Raw genomic sequence first — 21,457 nt, 5'->3', positions numbered from 1 at the left:
CAAATCATTTATAAAAAGTAAAAAGAGAGAAAAGCAGTTAAGCAAAATTAAATAATATATCAATCCCTTCTGATAGTATATGTGCTGTTCCACAGCCATAATCTTACTCTAAAGTAGAGAGAGACATCTTTTTTAATTTTGTGGGGGAGGGAGGGCCCAAGTAAATTCATTACTTAGGGGGTAAATGACAGATTTACCCTCTAAGTAATGAATTCTGGCCTTTAGAATGGATTAGTTTTCAATGATTTCCTTAGTCTTTTTCACACACCTGTATTTTGCTTTATTATTTTTTTCCCATAGGAGGATGGGCAGGAAGAAATGAAAGAAATTAGATGTTTCTTATGAGGACAGGAGGAGCTGTAGGATTTTCCTTTTCTCCGCCCACTAAGAGTTTAGTTAAAAGCTACCACTTTTGTTGAGCAGAGCAGTTTCATATCAGAAGGCTAACATGGCCCAGAAGTCCAAAGTTATTGAATACATTGATGAAGCTTTAGAAAAATCTAAAGAAACTGCCCTTTCTCGCCTTCTTTTCTCTTATCAGGGGATCACTTACCCAATAACCATATGTACTGCAGAAACTTTCCAAGCACTGGACCACTTTGAAGCCAGAAGAGAGGACATAGTGCTGGCATCCTATCCCAAATGTGGTAAATATAACTCATTTGATACAATTCCCCTTCAAAAAACCCCAAAAAAACCGAGTCTGTAAAATTCAATATATTAAATTATAATGCATCATAACATAAGATGGCACAAAATGTCATTTGTAAATTATGTATCTATGTGCAAATGGAATATTTGTTAGAAGGAAAGAACTAGAATTTTATTTCTGTTAAGAAGATTAATTTTCAGTAAGGAGATTTTTATTCACATTTGCACTTTTCTCCCCTCCGTTTCCAGCTAATTTTCTTTTGCTTACTTTGGTATAGGATCAAACTGGCTTCTCCAGATCATTAGTGAATTAATATGTACTATCTCCCCGCAAAAGTATGAACATCCAGAATTTCCAGTTCTTGAGTGTGGAGATCCCGAAAAATATCAGGTTAGTATCTTATTAGTTAGTGTTTGGAATTATAGAAGAATTAACATGGGAAAGGATTCTTTCCTTCTACTTGGTAAGTAAGATCATTTAAATTAGAAAGATAAATATTCGTGATTAGGACTTAAAACTCAGAAGAGAAAGTCATAAGTAGTACAGAATATAGCTGAAAGATCCAGGACTCACTGTCGTTTTTTACACCAGTAGCCCTAAACCACTTCCTAATGAGAAGTTCCATTTGATATAATCAAAATGTTATGATTTTTAAGGAAAAATGTAGTTCTTCTCTTCCCATTATGATCCCACTGTAGCATCAAGTTGGTTTACAAGTGAATCATACAAACCACATGATTAATTTGTAAATTACAGATACTTTCTGGAATATAGGAGATTATTTAGTAAATCTGCATATCTTTTAAATACTTTATTTAAATATTTTATTTAATCTCTATTAAATTATTAAATGGCTAGATTATCCATATTTTGGCACCAAATGTATCCTTTTAATCCAGAAATTTGCTGGCTGGGGAATCAAATTTGATATGAAGTTTCCTTGGTGAGGAAACATTAAAGATTAAGATACATTAAAGTTCTGGATAGATTGGTCTTAAGGAATTTTCCCAGAATTATATAACTGTTTCTCTAAGATTTTCATGGCTTTCATAATATAAAAATTCCTTATTTGAAAGATGAGGAAACTGAGTCTCAAAGAAGTCAAGGAATTCGTTCAAAATGATACTGGTAGTAAGTAATAAAAGGGTGATTTATAACATAGTATTGGTCAGCTTAGTTGATCAATATCCAAATTCAAAATAGAAAATGACTTTATAAGAATCATCATGAAAGAAGGTTTATTAGGGGATATGTAGGAGCAGGTAAATTCAAAGATTTCTGAAATAGAAACTTTATATCCACCTTAGGACAGGTGATTAGTACTGAAGCTCTGGTGTTTTGGGTTTTTTTCCCCCCACCAAGCTCAGTTCCAGTTTACCCTTAGATTGACTGATAAGAAAGGAAGAAGGAAAGGAAGGAAGGAAGGAAGGAAGGAAGGAAGGAAGGAAGGAAGGAAGGAAGGAAGGAAGGAAGGAAGGAAGGAAGGAAGGAAGGAAGGAAGGAAGGAAGGAAGGAAGGAAGGAAGGAAGGAAGGAAGGAAGGAAGGAAGGAAGGAAAAGAGGGAGGGGAGGGAAGGGAGGGAGGGAGAGGGGGAGAGGGAGAGAAAAGATGAACATTTGTAAAGACTTACTATCTATAATGCATTGAACCAAGCCCTGAGAATACAAATACAGGAGCTTATATTCTAAGAGGGGAATTATCATAAAGAGTATCTTCAATAAGAGAACATTGTGCAGAGAGTAACTTGAATTGTTCCCTAAGAAGAGAAGGCAAAAGCTAACCATCAAAGCTGAGAACTCAAGATGGAATCCAAATTACTTATGAGAAGAGGTGATAAGAATGAATAAAATTGTATTTAATGTCAACAGTACTCTGCCATCACTATGAACAATAAAATATATAAAGGGATAGAAGGCTAGCAAAGTGATTTTTGTAGTGAAGCAATAACTAGGTTACTTTAGGAAATATGACTCCTTATCTGGAATAAACAAGTCACCAGAACTGTGATTTTTTGGTAGTTAAGTGTGGCAGTGTCAAGAATTGAGCTCCATGGAAGGGAGGTGAGAGTAATCTTTACATTCAAGGCAACTAGGATATTATCTCTGGGGAAAGGCTGCCTGTTCAAGGAGTTTAATTTTTTAAAATTCTCTGTTGAATTTAATGTAGTTTTACAGTTAACTTTCTCTATGTATATTCTACCCTTCTTTGATTAGCTCACATATAAGTGAGGTTCAAGTGTTGCCAACTCCCTCCATCCCTTCCTCCTTATTTGTATAGTTTTTTATGATTATATAAATTCTATCACCCTTCTGCTTTCCCCCTATATTTCTTAGCTTCTTACTTTCTTCTTCTAAGATCATCAAAATATAACAAAATCATTTCCAGAATCTTGAGTCTTGATGACAAGAAGATTCCCTAGGAAACTTGTACCATCTCTTCCTATTAGAATTTAAATACTTTATCCTCATAGTTACAATTTTATTTTTGTCATGCCTCCTATGTTTATATTTCAGTTTTTATTTTTTTCTGGTCTTTGCATTAGGAATGTTTGGAAGTTCCTTTTAACTCAAGTAGGAATTGTTCTATACTTAATACTTATATCCCCATCATCTACCAGTACATGGTAGGCACTTAATAAATGCTGGCTGATTTACTGATTAAGTCAATGACTTCCAAAAACTGATAAGTATTCCAGACTCAACAGAAATATAATAGAAATATAGAATGAGATTTATCAAACATGTTTTCAAACATGATCTCTATGTAGATTTATTTTTCTTGACTATGCTTATTTGTTATAGGGAAGAATGGTTTGGGGCAAGCAGGAAGGAAGGAAATTCAAAGTGAGAGACACTGGTGATAATGATGACAAAAAGAGATAAATATATTTTTGATGATCTGTTATTTCATTCCTATTGATCCAATAGCTAAATTTTGTGGAGAGACTCTGATAATGTGTGTAATCTACTTGCTAAGCTTTAATGAATTGTATCCATATCTGTCAACTCCTTCTGTTATTGTTTTATATTGCGTTTTTTTTCCCCTTTACTGAGAGGGTGGGTAACTATTTCTATATTTATTAGTGCGTTATAAACTATGTATTTAGTCCTAAAGAACTCTATGAGGGCATGTAAACAAGAGATAATCACACCCATATATGAGTCTATAATTAGAAATAAGGGAAGGATGGTTGACTATATTGTGCTTCTTTTGGGAACACTAAGAAAAGACATATAGAATAAAATAGTGGTTCTCAAATTTTTGTTCTCAGTATCTTTATACTCTTAAAATTATTAAAGATTTGTCCAGAATTTTGTTTATGTAGGTTATATTTTTGTATACTTACCATATTAGAAATTTTAAAAATAATTTTGAATTTGTAGGCCTTTTGAAAGGATTTCAGAGATCCCTAGGATTCTGGATCATACTTTGAAAACCACTAGAATAGGGTATCCCTCACAAACAGTGTTGCATCTGGGAGTTTTTCCTCCAGAAAAGGAGATATCTATAATGTGAGTGTAAAATTGGAGGTGAATGTAAGTGATTAGGAAAGACTGTTGAATGGATTCTGAGTGTAGACTGAAGCATAGTATTTTTACTTTTTTTCCCCATAGTTTTTTCCTTTTTTTTTCTTTTTTTCTTTTTTTTGTCTGATTTCTTCTTTCACAACATGACTAATATGGAAATATTTCCATCTGATTGCACATGTATAACCTATATCAATTTGCTTACCATAGCAAGGAAGGAGGAGAGGAGAGGAGGGAGAGAGAGAGAATCTGGAACTCAAAATTTTAAAAATGAATGTTCAAAACTGTTTTTATGTGTAATGGGGAAAAATAACATTATTCAAAAAAAAAAAAAAAAGAGATTGTTGCCATCAATGTTAGAGATGAAATTAGATTAATCATTGCTTATTAAGCACTTCTTGTGTGCCAGACATTGTGTTAAATCTTGTTGATATAGTTTAAAACAACAACAACAAAAAAAACAATAGTAGGTACCCTCAAAGAAGATAATACGAATAATATACTAATATAAAATATATGCAAAGTAGATCAAAGTTAATCTGAAAGGAAAGAAGGAGGAAGGAAAGAATGAAGGAAAGAAGGAAGGAAGGCAGGAAGAGAAGGAAGGAAGGAAGGAAGAGAAGGGAGGAAGGAAGGAAGGGGGAAATGTATATATTTTTGTTAAAGTTTTGGATACATATTATCAGTTTTTTTGAATCCTTGAATTGATCAGTAAATGAACAAGCATTTATTAAGTGTCTACTATGTACCAGGTACTTGTCAAATGCTGGGGATACAAACATAAAGAATGGAACAATCCCTGCTCAACTAAAAAGGAACTTCCAAGCATTCCCAATGATTAAGTATCTAGTATGCTTCAGACAGGCTAAAAATTATCTCACTTAGGAGATAAGTGCTATTATTATCTCCATTTTACATTTGAGGAAATTGAAGTAGGCACAGATTAAGACTTTAGATAGTGGGGGCAGCTAGGTAGCACAGTGGATAGAGCACCAGCCTTGAATTCAGGAGGACCAGAGTTCAAATCAGTCTCAGACACTTAACACTTCTTAGCTGTGTGACCCTGGGCAAGTCACTTAACTGAAGCCTGAGGAAAAAAAAAAGAAAGAAACATGTGGTTTCAAATTTTGGGGGGGCAGCTAGGTGGTGCAGTGGATAGAGCACCAGCCCTGAATTCAGGAGGACCTGAGTTCAAATCTGGTCTCAGACACTTAACACTTCCTACTAGCTGTGTGACCCTGGGCAAGTCACTTAATCCCAGCCTCAAAAAAAAAAAAAAAAAAAAAGACTTTAGATAGTAACAACTTCCCAAGACTTCCTTTTCCTCCTCTGCAAAATGATGGAATTGGATTTCATCCTCTAGTTAGCCTTTAAGGTCCCTTCTGACTCTATACCTATGATTCTATTATAAAAACATTTAATGTGTATGTAGCTCTTTAAAATGTATAAAGTACTTTATATATGTATAAAATATATATACATATATACATGTACTTACACATATATGTTTGTGTATATATATATATATATATATATATATATATATATATATATATATATATATATATATATATATATAAATTGAATTCTGTGAGAAAGAGATATATATGTGCTATCATCCTCATTATATAGAAGAGGAAACTGAGGTTCAGAGTTACTGTGATTTGTCACATGGGTTTTGCAAAGAAGCCAGTGATGAATTCTTGCATTCTCTCCTCTACATTATTCTGCCTTTTTATTTATTCATATTCCCAGAAAATGGCTTTTTCAGCTTTTTCCCACTTCAAGATTACATTATAAACTTTCTCTTTTACTCTCTAAACTGTTAGACTGAAACTCTTATCATAAAGACTGGAATAACTCTGCTCTACTCCCATATTTTAGGATTCCTCACTTTCCTGTTTCAAAATTGTAACTTCACAAGAATATCAAAAAAACTCATTTTAAGAAATATTTCAAATTTAACATTACAATTCTCCCTTGATTAATACCCACTAAAATCATATTTAGTGGACTGACAGAAATAAAAATATAGGTAAAAACTAATCAAGATTATAACTATTTTCTGTTTCTATGGAAATTCAAATGTATTATATTCATGTTATTATTTTTGTCCATATTCTTTTTCACTGTTTATACTATTCAGAGTAACCAACCAATGGATAGGTTCCTTGCTCCCTCTTTTTTTAAAATAAATATTCAAGGCTATTTGAAACAAAGGGTCTTTTGGGTTTGGCTAAATAACCTCTCTTGGTAAATCCAATTTAAATTTTAACTGGTCTTTCTTTGAAAAGAAGAATATATACCATTAAGCGCCCAGTGCACAGATCATATTATGTTGTTACAATGCTATGGTTCCAGGCCTGCCTCTCCCCCATTCCAGGGTATTCTCACTAATATTAACCATCAGTTTCATTCAAGTCCCACTACTTTTAAACAATTTTCATCATAACTTTTGTGAAGGGATATTTACTCATATGGCAATTAGGTGGTGCAGTGAATAGAGTGTAAGTTCTGAAGCTGGAAAGATTCATCTCCCTGAGCTCAAATCTGACCTCATTACAGTGTGACCTTGGACAAGTCACTTAACCCTGTTTGCTCCAGTTTCCTTATCTATAAAATGAGTTGGAAAAGGAAATGACAAGTGTCTGCCAAGAAAATCCTAAATGGAGTTTTGAGGAGTTGGACATGACTGAATAACGTTTACTTAATATATATAAAAGCAGAAGTTACAAAGCATTTCTTCCCGATATTTGGGGGCATCGTTTTCTTTATACCATTTCTGCCTCTAGAGAGAATAGAATCAAAGTTAATAGATTTTCTATTCTACATTTATCTCACCAACTTCACTTCCAAATTCAGCATAGACAGTGAGTCAATTATAATAATTTCCTCTTGGCTTTATTTGGTCTATAACTTTTTAAACAGATCTTTGATTTTTACGATCTGGCTTCTAGTAAATCCAGGCACAGACTTTAGTGCCCATACTTTTGGCATCTACTATTTCAAGCTTTCGAAGCTCACAAGTTCGTTGTGATCATTTCCATTATTCCTTCACCTAAGGTAGAAAAGAAGAAAGGCATATATTGGTTCAAGAAGGAAAAAGCAGACTCTCCAGCCTCTTCTAGATGTAAGCAGAGCACATTATGCTATGCTTGTTTTATTCTTTGTTTTTATATCCTAAGCATCTAAAACAGTACTTAACACACAGTGATGATAAATAAACAATTATCATTGATAAGTTGTTTGATACCTAAAAATTTTGATTCAAACAAGCAAACAAAAATTTCAGAAAGGAAATCCCTGTTGCAGCTTCTCATCCTTATAAAGCAGATTATAGAAGGATTTTGAAGGTACAAGATGACAAAAAAAAGCAACAGTTAGAAAGAGATAAGCAACCTGAGAGACTACAAGAAAAAACTGCATAAAATAGGCAGACAGACAGTAAAGAATGAAAGACTGAATGTATAACTAAAGCTGAGGCCTGAGCTGCCTTACATTATGGATAAAAGTTGGAGATACTGAAGTTCTGGTCAAATTGTGGGTGGGAAATAGAAGATCCAAATGGAGAAAAGATTAGGGGGGAAAGGGGAAATGAAAAGAGAGAAATTTCCTAACAAAGAATATAACTCTGCCTTCCTACCTCAGGCTAAGTAATGAATAGTCCCAATCCTGAACATATACCAATCTTCCTTCACTTGTTTTTTATTTTTATAGAGGATGAAACAATTCCCATCTCCGAGGCTTTTGGCAACTCATCTCCATTATGACAAACTGCCCAAGTCCATCTTCATAAACAAAGCCAAGGTGAGTGTCCCCAGGCTGCCCTTTCCATTGCCTTTGAAAGGCTCACATTCCCTTAGTTCATTTTCTCATTACAAAGTTTTATTGCAATAAATTTCAGATACCTAATGGGGTTGGTCTCAGTTTTTCTTTTTTTTTTTTTTAAATGTATTTTACTGTATTTTTACAAAAAGTTTTGTATTTATGTTACAGGAATTCCCTTTACCTTATTCAAGGATTAACCTTTCTTTAAAACTCTTATTTGCAATGAGTAAAATATCCAGAGACCATGTTTGATTTTGTTCTAAGAATTTCTGATTCCTTTACTCCATTAATATTTGGGTTCAACATAGCCAGCTTTAATCATAAAGCAAGTCACATAGAAAAGCTGAGGCTTTTCTTAAGGTATATTAAATTGAGACTTCTAATTATTCTTTAACAGAGAAAAAAAATTGCAAAGAAATTTACAGCCATCTGATGGTTGTATAACCCAGGCCTCCTTTTCTATATATATTGACAAATATCTATCAGCTCTTACATAATTTCTTTTCTTTAATTTTGTCTCTTGGCTGTAAACCTTCCTCTCAATTAACCCATTAGAAATTTTCCAAGTATGTCTTTGAGATGTACATCTCATAAACCAACTCTTGAAGTGTTAAAGCTTACAAGTCTATTTGCATAAGGTAAATTTTAATTTTTTCTTTAGATTCCGGTATCTTTTTTGATATCTATAAATCCAAAAATTGTATTCTTTCCCTTCATCATTCTGAAGTAATTAGAAAATTTAGGAAATTTCTGTTTCTTGTTCAAAGATAATTGAGAAACCCCAAAACTATGCTGAAGTATATATATATATATATATATATATATATATATATATATATATATATATATATATATATATAATAAACCTTGGTTTTACATCCTAAATGGTTCTCCTGAAATTATGGTTGGCTATTACATTGATTAGAGAGTTTAAATCTTTCAAAGTTGTTTGTCTTTGCAATGTTGTTATTATATAAGTTGTTCCCTTGTTTTTGCTCACTTCACTCTGTATCAATTCATAGAGATTTTTATAAGTTTTTCTAAAATCACTCCCTTTATCATTTTCTACATCACAATAGTATTTCATCACATTTAGTGTATCATAATTACTCAGCCATTCCCCCAATTAGTTGACTTCTAATACCACAAAAAGAGCTGCTATAAACAGATCCTTTGATCTATTTGGGTATTTAGGTCTGATAGTGGTATTATTGGGTCAAAAAGTAAGCACAGTTTAGTAACTTTTTAAGTAGAGTTCCACATTGCTTTCCAGAATGACTAGACCAATTCAAAACTTCAACAACGTATATTACTGTACTTGTTTTCCTGAAGACCCTCCAATATTTGTCATTTTCATTTTTTATTAACTTTTTCAATATGATAGGTATGAGGTAGGACTTTAGATTTGGCAAGACTGAGGTTCTTTTCACTTCTAAATCCATCCCCCTTCCAAGCACATGGAGAGAAATTCAACAATAAATATGATTATTAATTGAATTATTGAATTTGATTATTGATTATTAATAAATAATAGAAATAATTAACCAGAATTTCAAACTCCCCTTTTCACTATATTTCCCTTTATTCTACATCACTTTGTCTCTAAGATAATGAAGTCTTATATTCGTACAAAGTTTTTCCATTTACAAAGTGCTTTTATATCCATTACTTGTAGTCATAGAAATTGAATGAATTGCTCAAAACCACATATAAATAATAAATAGTGGGGCAAGGACTTAAGCCCAGGTATTTTAATTTCAATTTAGAGGGCTTTTTCAACCTTAAGACACTGCCTTATAGAAGAGAGAATGAAATGGAAACAATCATTCATTAAGCACCTATTATGTGTGAAACACTATAAACATGATCTCATTTGATCCTCACAACAACCACTGGAAGTTGATGCAATTATCACCCTCATTTTCCAGTTGAAAAAACTGAGACTCAGTTAAATTGAAATGATCTGTCAGTGATCCTGAAACATCAGAGACAGGCCTTGAACTCAAGTACTGTGGAACAGAGTTCCAGAGCACTCCATTAATCCATACTGCTGTTATCTGCATGTCAAGAGTCCAAGATTCTTTCTTGTGCTTGTTATTCAAATGTCAGAATATAAAATGAAATTATTTACATTAACTCTTTTGTTAATTACATAAACATAAACTTAAATCAGACTGAACCTTTTTTTTTTTTTTTTTTTTTTTTGAGCAGATACTGGTGATGTTTAGAAATCCAAAGGATACAGCAACATCTTTCTTTCATTTCCACAATGATGTCCCTGATATTCCAAGCTATGGTTCTTGGGATGATTTCTTTAACTATTTCATGAAAGGACAAGGTAGAGTTGCTTAAAGCAATATTGTTATTTCAAATGTATCAGGCAGTGTGCTAGTGTATGGGTGTGCCAAGACAAAAATTAAACATTGCCTGCCATTAAGGAACTGACATTCTGCTGAAGTAAATATAAACAAAGTAAATGTAAGGATGTTCCTACATAAGAACTCTTACAAATGCAAAGCAGGGCAAAAGTGAGTTGTTCAAATCTCTTCATCCCCATCATCCTCATCCACATCCTCATCTAATTCTTAGCATAGAACTTTATTTTGCAGATCATTCTTTACAACAACTCTTTGAGGCTAATAGTATAAGCATTATTACTCCATTCTATAGATAAGAATACTCAATGCTTTCAGAGCCACATCTATGATGACACTAGTTAATAAATTGGGTTAATTCAAATTCTGGTTTCTTCCTTGGAGGTCCTCAAGTAGAGCATGGATGGCCAGCCATTTGGTATGTTATATTGAAGATTGTTTTTTGTATATGTGTTAGATTAGATAGATATTAAGGCACTTCTAATTCAAATATTTTGTGATATTGTGAAATTCTATGTTTCCTGATTTGAAGTCATATCCTGGAGCTATTATTTCTCCCATATCAAAAAGCCATATTTCATCTACTACAGCATGTGATCCTTCTCTTGGGCAACTGCAGAGACAGATGTGTAGGTTGAGGAAGAGGAGGTGCTGCCACTGGTGGCAACCTACTTTCCTCACTGTCTATTCTCCTATATTTTGGCAATATAGAATCATTGAATTTTAGTTCTATAAGGGACTCAAGATAATTTCATCTGTCTTCTGGTTATACAGTTTATGAATTTGAGACCTATCAACCAAGTCTAAGAAAAAGAAACTGCATTGAATACAGTGCCCAAAACAGCTTCTACAGGAAAAAGAACCTCAAATGTCCTGAAACAAGTTTTTGTATTCTAGATTATTTTATTTTAACTATCTGAGGTACCAATATATTTTAGAAACCAGAATCTTGTACTAATTTATTAGAGCTTGACTCAGTAGTTGTCAAATTTTCATCAGGTGATCTTTGCTTTTCTGCAATATACTTTGATGGAATAAAAAGAGAAGACATAGTTTCTGTATTAGATAGAAAAAAACCCAGTAATTTATTTTGTTCTCCCCAGAGAGTTATAGAAAGGGATGAGGAATGGAATGATAATAGAATATAAATAAGATGGTAAAATTTGAAGCAATTAAAGGTGAGGAAAGCTTATTGTAAGGGTTATTTAATTTCTCAAAATATATTGCTCTCCCTGCCTCAAGTTTCTCTCTCCGCCCCCCATTCCATCCACTATGCGGTCTTCTATGTATTATCCTAAAGCATATGCCTGACTGTATCACTCCCTTTTTAAAAAATTTCCTTATTGCCTCCTCTTTTGGCATTTAGAGTTCCTCACAATTTGTTTCCAGACGACTTTTCTTGTGTTTTTGTTCAGTTACATCTGACTCTTCATGATCCCATTTGGGGTTTTCTTGGCAGACAACTGGAGTGGTTGCCATTTCCTTCTCTGACTCATTTTACAGATGAAGAATTAAGCAAACAGGATTAAGTGTCTGAAGCTAGATAAGGAAAATAAGTCTTTCTTTCTGCAGTCCTGGCACTCTCTCTAGGCACCATCTAGCTGCCCCATCTTCTCAGTGCTATTACCCACTCTTCTTCACATTTTATATGGCTCCCTATTTACTTTCTCTACTGAAGGTCCCCAAAGTCTTAATAATGTTTTAAGCTTAAAGGTTAAAAACTTAATACTTCCTCAGAATTTTTGTGGCATCCTTTATTTCATATATATTCATATAATTTCTCTTATTAGGATAAAAGCTTCTTGAGGGCAGGGATTGTTTCATTTTTGCCTTAGCACAGTTACTGGTACATAGTAACTATTTAAATGCTTGTTGAATGATTGATTAATTGATTTGCTAAATGGCACACATGAGTGAACTTTGGCTATCGAAGGCAAGTCAGATTACATCAGTGGTTGAAATAAGACAGAAAAGAACATATACATGGGTAAATGTGATAAAGGCACACATTTAGCTAAAATGACACTATATTAGCTGCAGTTTGACTAAAATGACTGGACATTAGAGGAAAATCTAAATTCTAGACTTGAGTAGGTAAGAATGCACTTAGCTGAAATTGTCTGGGCCAAAATAAAAACTAGAAAGGCTTGCTGTCATATTGTCAGGGGCTTTACCATATCTAAATCTCAGGTTTTTCCTACCACATTTATTTCTGTGTTCTTAAAAGTTTTCTTATTTAATTGAATTCAAGTCATGGGATTTGAGTTCAGATCCTAATTTTGCCAATTAGTGCTTATGTGATTGATTCTAGGCAAATCATTTAGCTTCTTTGGACTGAGAATGTAAACTGAAAATACTGATCTAGATGACCTCTGCCTCTCTTCCAACTATAAGTATTTAATCCTATGTGAATAGTATATGTCTTTTTTTCCTTTGAATATTTTATTTTCCCCCAATTACATATAAAAAACAATCTTTAACATTCATTTTAAAACATTTATAATTCCAGATTCTGTCTCTCCTTCCCCTTTTCCCCCCTCTCCTATCTTTCGCTCCCTCCCTTCTGTTTGTGTGTGTCTCTGTCTCTCTATTTCTTTGGAATCAACTTAGTTGCTTCCGTTCCATGAAACCTTCCTTGACCCCCCACAATTAGTTGTTCCATTTGTTCTATTCCTTTTCAAAGTGGCATGTTTTGGTCAATATATTGTATTTCCTTTCTCCCCAACCCAAATTGAATGCAAGCTTCTTCAAGGCAGGAACTATGTATCATATTTTTGTCTATGAATTCCCAGTACCTAGGACAGTGCTTGGCATATAGTAGATATTGAATAAATGTTTGTTGAATTTTATTTGTAATCTAGTACTCTATTTCTTTGATCTCATTTATTGAAGTGTGTGTTAATGTATTTTTGGTCTGTTTTTTAGTTTCTTGGGGAAGTTACTTTGATTATGCAGTCAATTGGAACAATCACCTTAATGATGAAAACATTATGTTTATACTATATGAAGACCTGAGAGAGGTGAGAAGTCCTGGTTGTTGACATTTTGGAGTAAAATGTATCTTATGTTACATAGCAAAACAATTGGGGTTATTTAGCAAGAGCATAAAAATATGAATATATAATGAAGCAAATGTCTAATGTGTCTAAAGCATTGGAATTGGGAGGTGAATAATATTAAATAAAATTGAAATGGTAGAGTAGTATTTTAACTGATAGAAAAAGGCACTAGAATTTTACATGGTATGCAAAAGGAAACTATATAGGGAAAGTTGTTTTTTTTAAGCAGCAGAGTGATATGATATATATTTAAAAGAGCTGTATGTAAGTTTTTTTCCTCCTTGGCAGTTATTCTGTTGAGGATGAAAAATGAGGCTCAAAGGAAGATAATTCAATGCTTCCTTCTCCTCCAAAGTACCAAAGGCCAGGTCTGTTTAGCAAATGAATTCGCTACTCAATGCTGTGTTAAAACAGTCATTATTGATAGTAAAGGGATGGGCAGGCATTTGGCCTTTAGGGAGAAAGGCCAAACTGCTTGGAAAGGGGACTCCAGAACAAAGTTGTCGGGCACAAGTCAAGGAAAAACCAAGTTCAAGTAATAGAATTTTGGAGATTCATTTTATACATAATCAGGGTTATAAAACAAAGTTTGTCCTTTAGATATAGAGATGTTATCCAAGAGGTTCTGTAGAGATTTGTAAATAAGACAAAAATTTCTCTTAAGGATGTAAAATTCTATTAATCATTTGTGTCTCAGGTTATCTCCTTTAACCTCTCCTAAGACAGGAATTTCCTGTTAACCATTTGTATCTTGGGCTATCTCCTTTTAACCTCTTCAATTTTACTTTCCTTCTGTTCTGAAGGGTGTATCAGGTGCTATACTAAGTGTTTCACAAAATATCTCATTTGATCCTTACAACAGCCCTAGGAGCCTGGTGCATTATTTATTATATCCATTTTACATTTGAGGAAACTGAGGCAAATAGGGGTTGTTTTTTAAATGACTTGGGTTATATAGCTAATAAATGTCTATGGTCACATTTAAACTCAAACCCTCCTGACTCAGCCAAGAACTCTATTCAGTGTACCACCTACCTGGCTTATTAACTTTCTCCCATTTCTAATCTACTATACACAAATGCAAAAGTGATATTCCTTAAGCACATAAGCATATACATTTATAGCTAGGAAGGATCTAAGCGAACATCTAGTCCTATCTTTTCATTGTACAAATGAAGAAACAAACTTGTCTAATGTCACACATGTAGAAGTGGAAGACAAATTTTTAAAAGAAGGCATTAGGTAGGATCCGCAATTACAAGGTCACTGGGGGAACCTTAGAGAGAAGTGTAATAGAAACCAATATTGAAGGGTAAGCACTGGAAGTAGACAATTTTCCCAATAAGTTTAAAGTTCCCAATAGAAAAATGGAATGATTGTGATAGTGGACTAGAAGGGTCAAGGGAAGGTTTTTTTTAATTTTGGGGGGAAACATGTTTGTAGAAAAATGGGAAGACAATAGCAAGAGAAATGTAAAAAGTACAGGGTAGAGGAGGACATGATTGCTGTAGCAAATTCCTGAACAAGAGTATAAATTTAGAGTGGTAAGAGACTGTAAAGTCCATTGAGCTTAACCCCTTCATTTAATTTTTTTATTTTAAAAATGTTTTATTGATGCCTTTTGTTTTAATATCTCAAAAATTTCCCATCCATTCCTCCCATGTAAAAAAATCTAATTCAGAAAACTTGTCTGAAATTGTATATAATTTTCTGTTCTTATAGTCCATGGATGGGAGAAATAGATTTTATTCTCTCTTTCAGGATCAATCAAGCACTATTATGTACTAAGCACTGTGTTAGGTGAGAATGTTTATTGGGTTTTTCCCCCATTACTCAGAAGTCAGCTTTATTTTAGTGACATTTTCATTTACATTGCTGTGGTCATTTTGCATATTATCTTTGTTTTGTTTATTTCACTTTGTATAAATTCATATTACTGTGACCATTAAAAAGGTTCAAGAGACATAGTCTCTGGCCAGCAGGTTATTAATAAAAGGATGGTCATTTGGTTATTTCTCTTAGACCAAAGGCAATCTTGGTGGTGGGGCTCACTGTTTATATACCTTTGTCAATAATAGGTTGAGAATGGTTACTTCAAGTTACCCTGGAACTGAGAAATTATCTCAATACTCAGATCATTCCCAACCTTGGGCTATCAGGACAATTGGATTCATCTCCACCTTCAATAGAACACAATAGGCTTCCTCACCTTAATTTAAATTTATTGTAAAGTTAGGTGGGATCTGACCAAGAAGAGGAGAGCTACTGCAATCTCATTATCAGTAATGTTATGTTTGTTTTTGTTTTTTGGCTGAGGCAATTGGGGTTAAGTGACTTGCCCAGGGTCACACAGGTAGTAAGTGAACTCAGGTCCTCCTGACTTGAGGGCTGGTGCTCTACCCATTGCACCGCCTAGCTGCCACAATCAGTTTCTCTGAATTCCTATTATTTGCCATTTTTACTTTCACAATAATATTCCATTACATTTACTGTACTATAGATTTTTTCATCTATTTTTCATTCAGGGGTTACTATCTTTGTTGCCAGTTCTTTACTATCATAAACTCTTTACTCCATAAAGAGTGCTACTGTGAATCCTTTGTTATATATTTGATTTTTATTTGTGACTTTAAATTTCCTTCAGGCATCTTCCTCACTTTACAAATAAAGAAACTGAGATACAGTGACGTTAAGTGACTTGCCCAGGCAACACATATTGCTCAGGAACTTTGACTTTAAATCTAGTGCATCAGATGGTCTCTTTTCAATGAAATAGGAAGCTAGGTTATCCTCCTTAAGTGGGTGGGAAATCAGGAGAAGGTGGCAAGAGAAGAAAAGAAAGGGTCTAAAACAACCCATGCAAGACAGGAATTCCCAAGCTGGGAAACATGCATACCTCTGGGCTCTGAGGAGCTTGTCAAATGGATAAGGGTAATGCTTGGTAAACAGCTATATTATCCTATTGAAATTAATTAATTAATTTAATTTATGTGCATATACATGGTTAACACTATTATTTATTTTTATATTACTCTGGAAAATGGGAAGGGCTATTGAAAGCCAGAGGGTAATGGGACCAAAAAAGCTTGGCAAACCCTTCCAGAGGGAATAAGATAAAAATCCATTAAGAGTGAAAGAAAAGGAAGTGTTAAAGGTTATCCTACAGAATTTTGTTTTCAGAATCTATCTGCAGGAGTGAAACAAATGGCAGAATTCTTTGGATTCTCTCTGTCGGAGGAGCAGATTCAGACTATTTCAGATCGGACCACTTTTCAAGCAATGAGAGCAAAGTCTCAGGAAACACATGGTCCAATTGGGCCATTCCTTTTTCGAAAAGGTAAAGTTGCATTAGTTTCAGAAATTTTGAATTACTAAATTTCTTTAAAGAGTTACCTAGTTTCTAAAAGGAATTTGAAGTGCTCTCTCACCATCTTCATTATTATGTAAAGAAAGTTAAAAGCAGCATAATTATGGTAAAGAAGTATGAAATCAGGTTTCATTTATTTCTGTCTCTGCCATTAATCAATTTCACTATTTAAAAATGAATCTTAACTGCCTGTAATGTAGGGGAGGGGATGAAAGGAAGGAGGAGAAAAGTTGGAACAGGAGAGTTGCAAAGATCAATGTTGAAAAATTACCCATGCATATGTTTTGTCAATAAAAAGCTATAATAATAATAATAATAATAATAAAAGAAATGAAAAAGAAAAAAAGAAAAGAAAAAGCTTTGTAAAAAGAAAAAAATGAACCTTAATAAAACTTTCCATTTTTCTGTTTATGGTTCCAGTTACTAATGGTATAGAAAGAATATCTTAAGCAGATAGATTTAGAATCCAAAGGGTCTTTGGAATTTATCTAGTTTAAACTTCTCATTTTCAGATGAGGAAACATTTTCAGAAGGGGGAACTGTCTTATTCCATTCTTATGTGATTAGGGAAATGACATAACTAGCATTCAAACTCAAATTCACTATTTCCAAACTTATCCTCAACCTCACTGCACCATTATTTCTGCTAAGAGACCAAGCCAAGTTGTCTAAGACATTCTTATGAACAGTAAATTCCAAAGGTAAAGGAAATTTGTATTTTTTTAAAGTAATAGCTTTTAATTTTCATAACATATACAAAGATGATCTTCAAGATTCACCCTTGCAAAATCCTGTGCTCCAAACCTTTCTTCCTCCCTTCCCTCTCTAGAGGACAAGCAATCTAATACATGCTAAACATGCATAATTCTTCTATGCATATTTCCACATTTTTCATGCACACAAGAAAAATCCGATCAAAAAGGGAAAAAAATGAGAAAAAAAATAGAAGCAAATAATAACAAAGGTGAAAATACCTTGTTGTGTTCCATATTCACCATAATCCTCTCTCTGGATGCAGATGGTGGCTCTCTCTATTGGAATTGGCCTGAATCATCTCATTGTTGAAAAGAACTAAATCCATCACAGTTGATTATCACATAATTTTGTTGTTGCTGTGTACAATATTCTTTTGGTTCTACTCACTCCACTTAGCATCAGTTCATTTAAGTCTCTCCCAGCCTCTCTGAAATCATCCTGCTGGTCTTTTCTTACAGAACAATAATATTCCATAACATTCATATATCATTCTTCAATTGATGGGCATCCATTCAATTTCCAGTTTCTGACCACTACAAAAAGGGCTGCCACAAACATTTTGGCACATATGGGTCCCTTTCCCTCCTTTATATCCCTCTTTAGGATATAAGCCCAGTAGTAGCACTGCTGGATCAAAGGGTATGCACAGTTGGATATCCTTTTGAACAGAAGGCCAAATTGCTTTCCAGAATGGCTAGATCAGTTCACAATTCCACCAACAATGCTTTAGAGTCCCAGAAACTTTTATTTTCATCCTAAATCTTTCAAAGATTCAGAAGTTTAAGAAAGGAGTAGTCCTTTTGAATTTCAAAGATATTTGGAATGAGGAAAGGGAGTACCTTAATTATTATTACTTACCTGATTTAAAGTTTTAGATGTGCCAGGAATATTTTCATTTCCTGTGGAGCTTTAGATTTAATGGCAGAATCAAAACCTGTTAGTGGAGAAGAAAGAATTCTTTGGGGCAGATTTTATAGCACACCACCATTTCCCTCTTAAACCCTACATTCTTTTTGAGAGCTCTATATTGGCACTGTGACCTTTGTGACCTTGGTATAAATTCCAGAAAAAACTCTAGAGTAATCTCTCTGTCTCTCTGTCTCTCTGTCTCTCTGTCTCTCTCTCTCTCTCTGTCTCTCTCTCTCTCTCTCTCTCTGTGTGTGTGTGTGTGTGTGTGTGTGTGTGTGTGTGTGTGTGTGTGTGTGTGTGTGTGTATGTGAGAGAAAGACAGAGAGACAGAGACAGAAACAAATTGGAAGTCATCTGATCATTCTGGTTTTTCTCCTAAATAATGTCACTGATTTTACCCAGAAAATAATATTTCCCTTTGGTTATGTTTGGGACAAAAGACCTACCCAAACTGACTACTCAGAGATCACTCATAGAAAAGCAGAATTATTTATTAGAATCTTGAGAAGCGGACCCCATCCTGGTCTTCAGCCAAATTCACAGCAAGAGAGAGCCACTCCCTTGAAGATGTTCACAGCTTTTATACATTTCAGACAAAGAACCTCCAAAATCCCGCCCTCTATATGTTGTGATTGATCATATAAGTCTGTATTTCCCTATTTGGTCAGTGGAATGCAGTGGAAAAGGTGATATACAACAACTTTTGGCTGCTTAATGCCTTCTGCCTAAGCCTTATCTAAAATCACGTGACTGGGGCCTATAGGTCTGATTCACTTTAATTAACTGTCTCTGATCAATATGTGCTTAATCTGTAAGTTCTTCACTTTTCCACACAGTTATATACATCATTCTTCTTTTATGTGTTTTTTTTTCTCACATATTCAAAGTGAAAGCATTTGCTTTAAATAATAGTGAAATACAGGGAATGCTATGTGAAAGAAGGAGTACATTAATGTCTGGGCCTATTGTTTATGTTTTCCAGGTGAAATTGGAGACTGGAAAAATCTGTTCAGTGAAACTCAGAGCGAAAAAATGGATGAAAAATTCAATGAGTGTTTAGCAGGCACTCCACTGGGAGTGAAATTGAAGTATAATATACATTGTAAAGCTTAACTTTATATTGGTTGGATCAGCTGAAATTTTTTTTCTCTTTTTAAAGTTGCAAAGAATGGACCCAAACTGAAATTTGCAAATGTTACTGAGAAAGTGGATGTTTCAGATATACTGTGTACTCTTTTGTACTATTATATTTGGTTAAAAAAACCAAAAAAACAAACACCTTCTAACTGTTAGACTTGTTTTCATGAGATAACTTGATGAGATCATTATAATTTAGGATCTGGTCATTATTTTTCATAAGTTCAGAAATTTAATTTTAAGCATTTTACCCAATGATAGTCAAACTCTTTAGGATTGACTCACTTTAACTAAATTAATAAGATTTTGATGTGATGTCAATATATTAATTTATAACAGAAGCTATACTTCTATAAAAATCAGTATAGCTTTTTCCTGATATCTTATTTTATAATTTGCAAATTCTACCAATCTACATGATTAGATTTGGAGAGGGAACATAAGGAATCAAGGACAACTTTGAGGTTGTGAAGCTATATGATTGGAAGGATAGTGAGGCTTTCAACAAAAATAGGAAAATTTGGGAAATGTGTTTTAGACTGAGGGGTTCTGTCAATATTAGACTTTTCAAAACTCTTTATATCTAAGAAGTTTTTAGAAGCCCAGAGAAGGAAACAGCTAGACCTAATACATCTGATTGTAGAATAGTGTCAGGTGCATGATGGGCAATTGATACATGCTTGACTGATTAAAATGGCTATTAGCTTATTATTTCTTGTATACTTTTTATCCTGATATGGAGGTAATGCAGTAAAATGGATAGAACATTGTACTATTTGAAGAGGATTTATATCTAAGTGTTCTTGACTCCAAGTCTTTATATAGTTACTAGTTTTGTGATCCTTGGAAGATCATGTAACTTTTTTCAGCCTCAGTGTCCTCATCAGTAAAATGAAAATAATAATTATTGTCACACCTAACCTCACAGGACTATTGTGAGGATCCAATGGGATAATACATGTAAGGCATTTTGCAAACCTTAATGTATTTTGTAAATGCCAGTTATTGTTTTGAGCTTCTTCTATTATTTGTTTATTCTCATTGGCTTTCCTTAAAGTATAACCAGTCTCTATTTTTACTTTATGTTTTGTAAAGCAATGTATTCCAACTTTGTATCATTTTTAGACTGTGGAATTTTTACTGGAGCAGTGAGATCCTAAAATCCCACAAAAGTCCAAAGCTGGGAATTTTATAGGAAGAAAATAATTGTTTTCCCTTTGATTATCTTAGTTTTATGATAGAACCTCCATCCCAATTGGGCCAAAGCAATTAGTACTACATAGACCAGATTAATTAATGCTGTGATTTTTAGAAATAAAAACACAATTGTAGTGTACCCATTATTCTTAATGCTCAATAATTAGTAACTATTGTATTTCTTTCTAAAAGTGAAACTTTTGTATGACCAGAAAATAGTATGATCAATATTTCTGACTTAAAAAAAATAACTATAGAGTTCAATAAATCAATCAACAAATCAGTTAATTGGTTGATATTTAATCATTACTAACCAAATCACTGTGTGGAGTATAGAGAAATATAAAGTATAATCTCTATTTCTAGGAATTTCCAACCCAATTGAGGAGATAAAACACACACACATATACACACACACACACACACATATATCTATATATATAATTACAAGAACTACAATAATGTAAATGGACTAAAAAAGGTGAACTTGGTAAGTTGGTTGTGGAAAACAGAACAGAATCATACCTTCTTCCTCTTAGCATAGAAGAGGGTACCTAGGAGGACAGAATATATATACATTTTCACAAGCAGTCATCATTTCAATTGTTTTTATGCGTTTTTCTTCGTTGGAAGGGGGAGAATCAATTCCC

At 33.6% G+C, this 21,457-nt stretch overlaps 1 protein-coding gene across 1 annotated transcript; it reads left to right on the top strand.

Annotated features, from left to right (window-relative positions):
- Positions 1 to 448: 448 nt before the first annotated feature.
- SULT6B1 (sulfotransferase family 6B member 1) lies at positions 449 to 21,086 on the top strand. Its single transcript, XM_074288199.1, has 7 exons — positions 449 to 647; positions 930 to 1,042; positions 7,897 to 7,986; positions 10,219 to 10,345; positions 13,308 to 13,402; positions 16,622 to 16,778; positions 19,456 to 21,086. The coding sequence occupies exons 1-7, from the start codon at positions 449 to 451 to the stop codon at positions 19,584 to 19,586; spliced, it is 912 nt and encodes a 303-aa protein (XP_074144300.1). The 3' UTR covers positions 19,587 to 21,086.
- Positions 21,087 to 21,457: the final 371 nt, after the last annotated feature.

The sequence above is a fragment of the Sminthopsis crassicaudata genome, chromosome 2, assembly GCF_048593235.1.
Source record: "Sminthopsis crassicaudata isolate SCR6 chromosome 2, ASM4859323v1, whole genome shotgun sequence".
NCBI lineage: Eukaryota > Metazoa > Chordata > Mammalia > Dasyuromorphia > Dasyuridae > Sminthopsis > Sminthopsis crassicaudata.
This window is presented reverse-complemented; position numbering and strand designations above follow the sequence as displayed.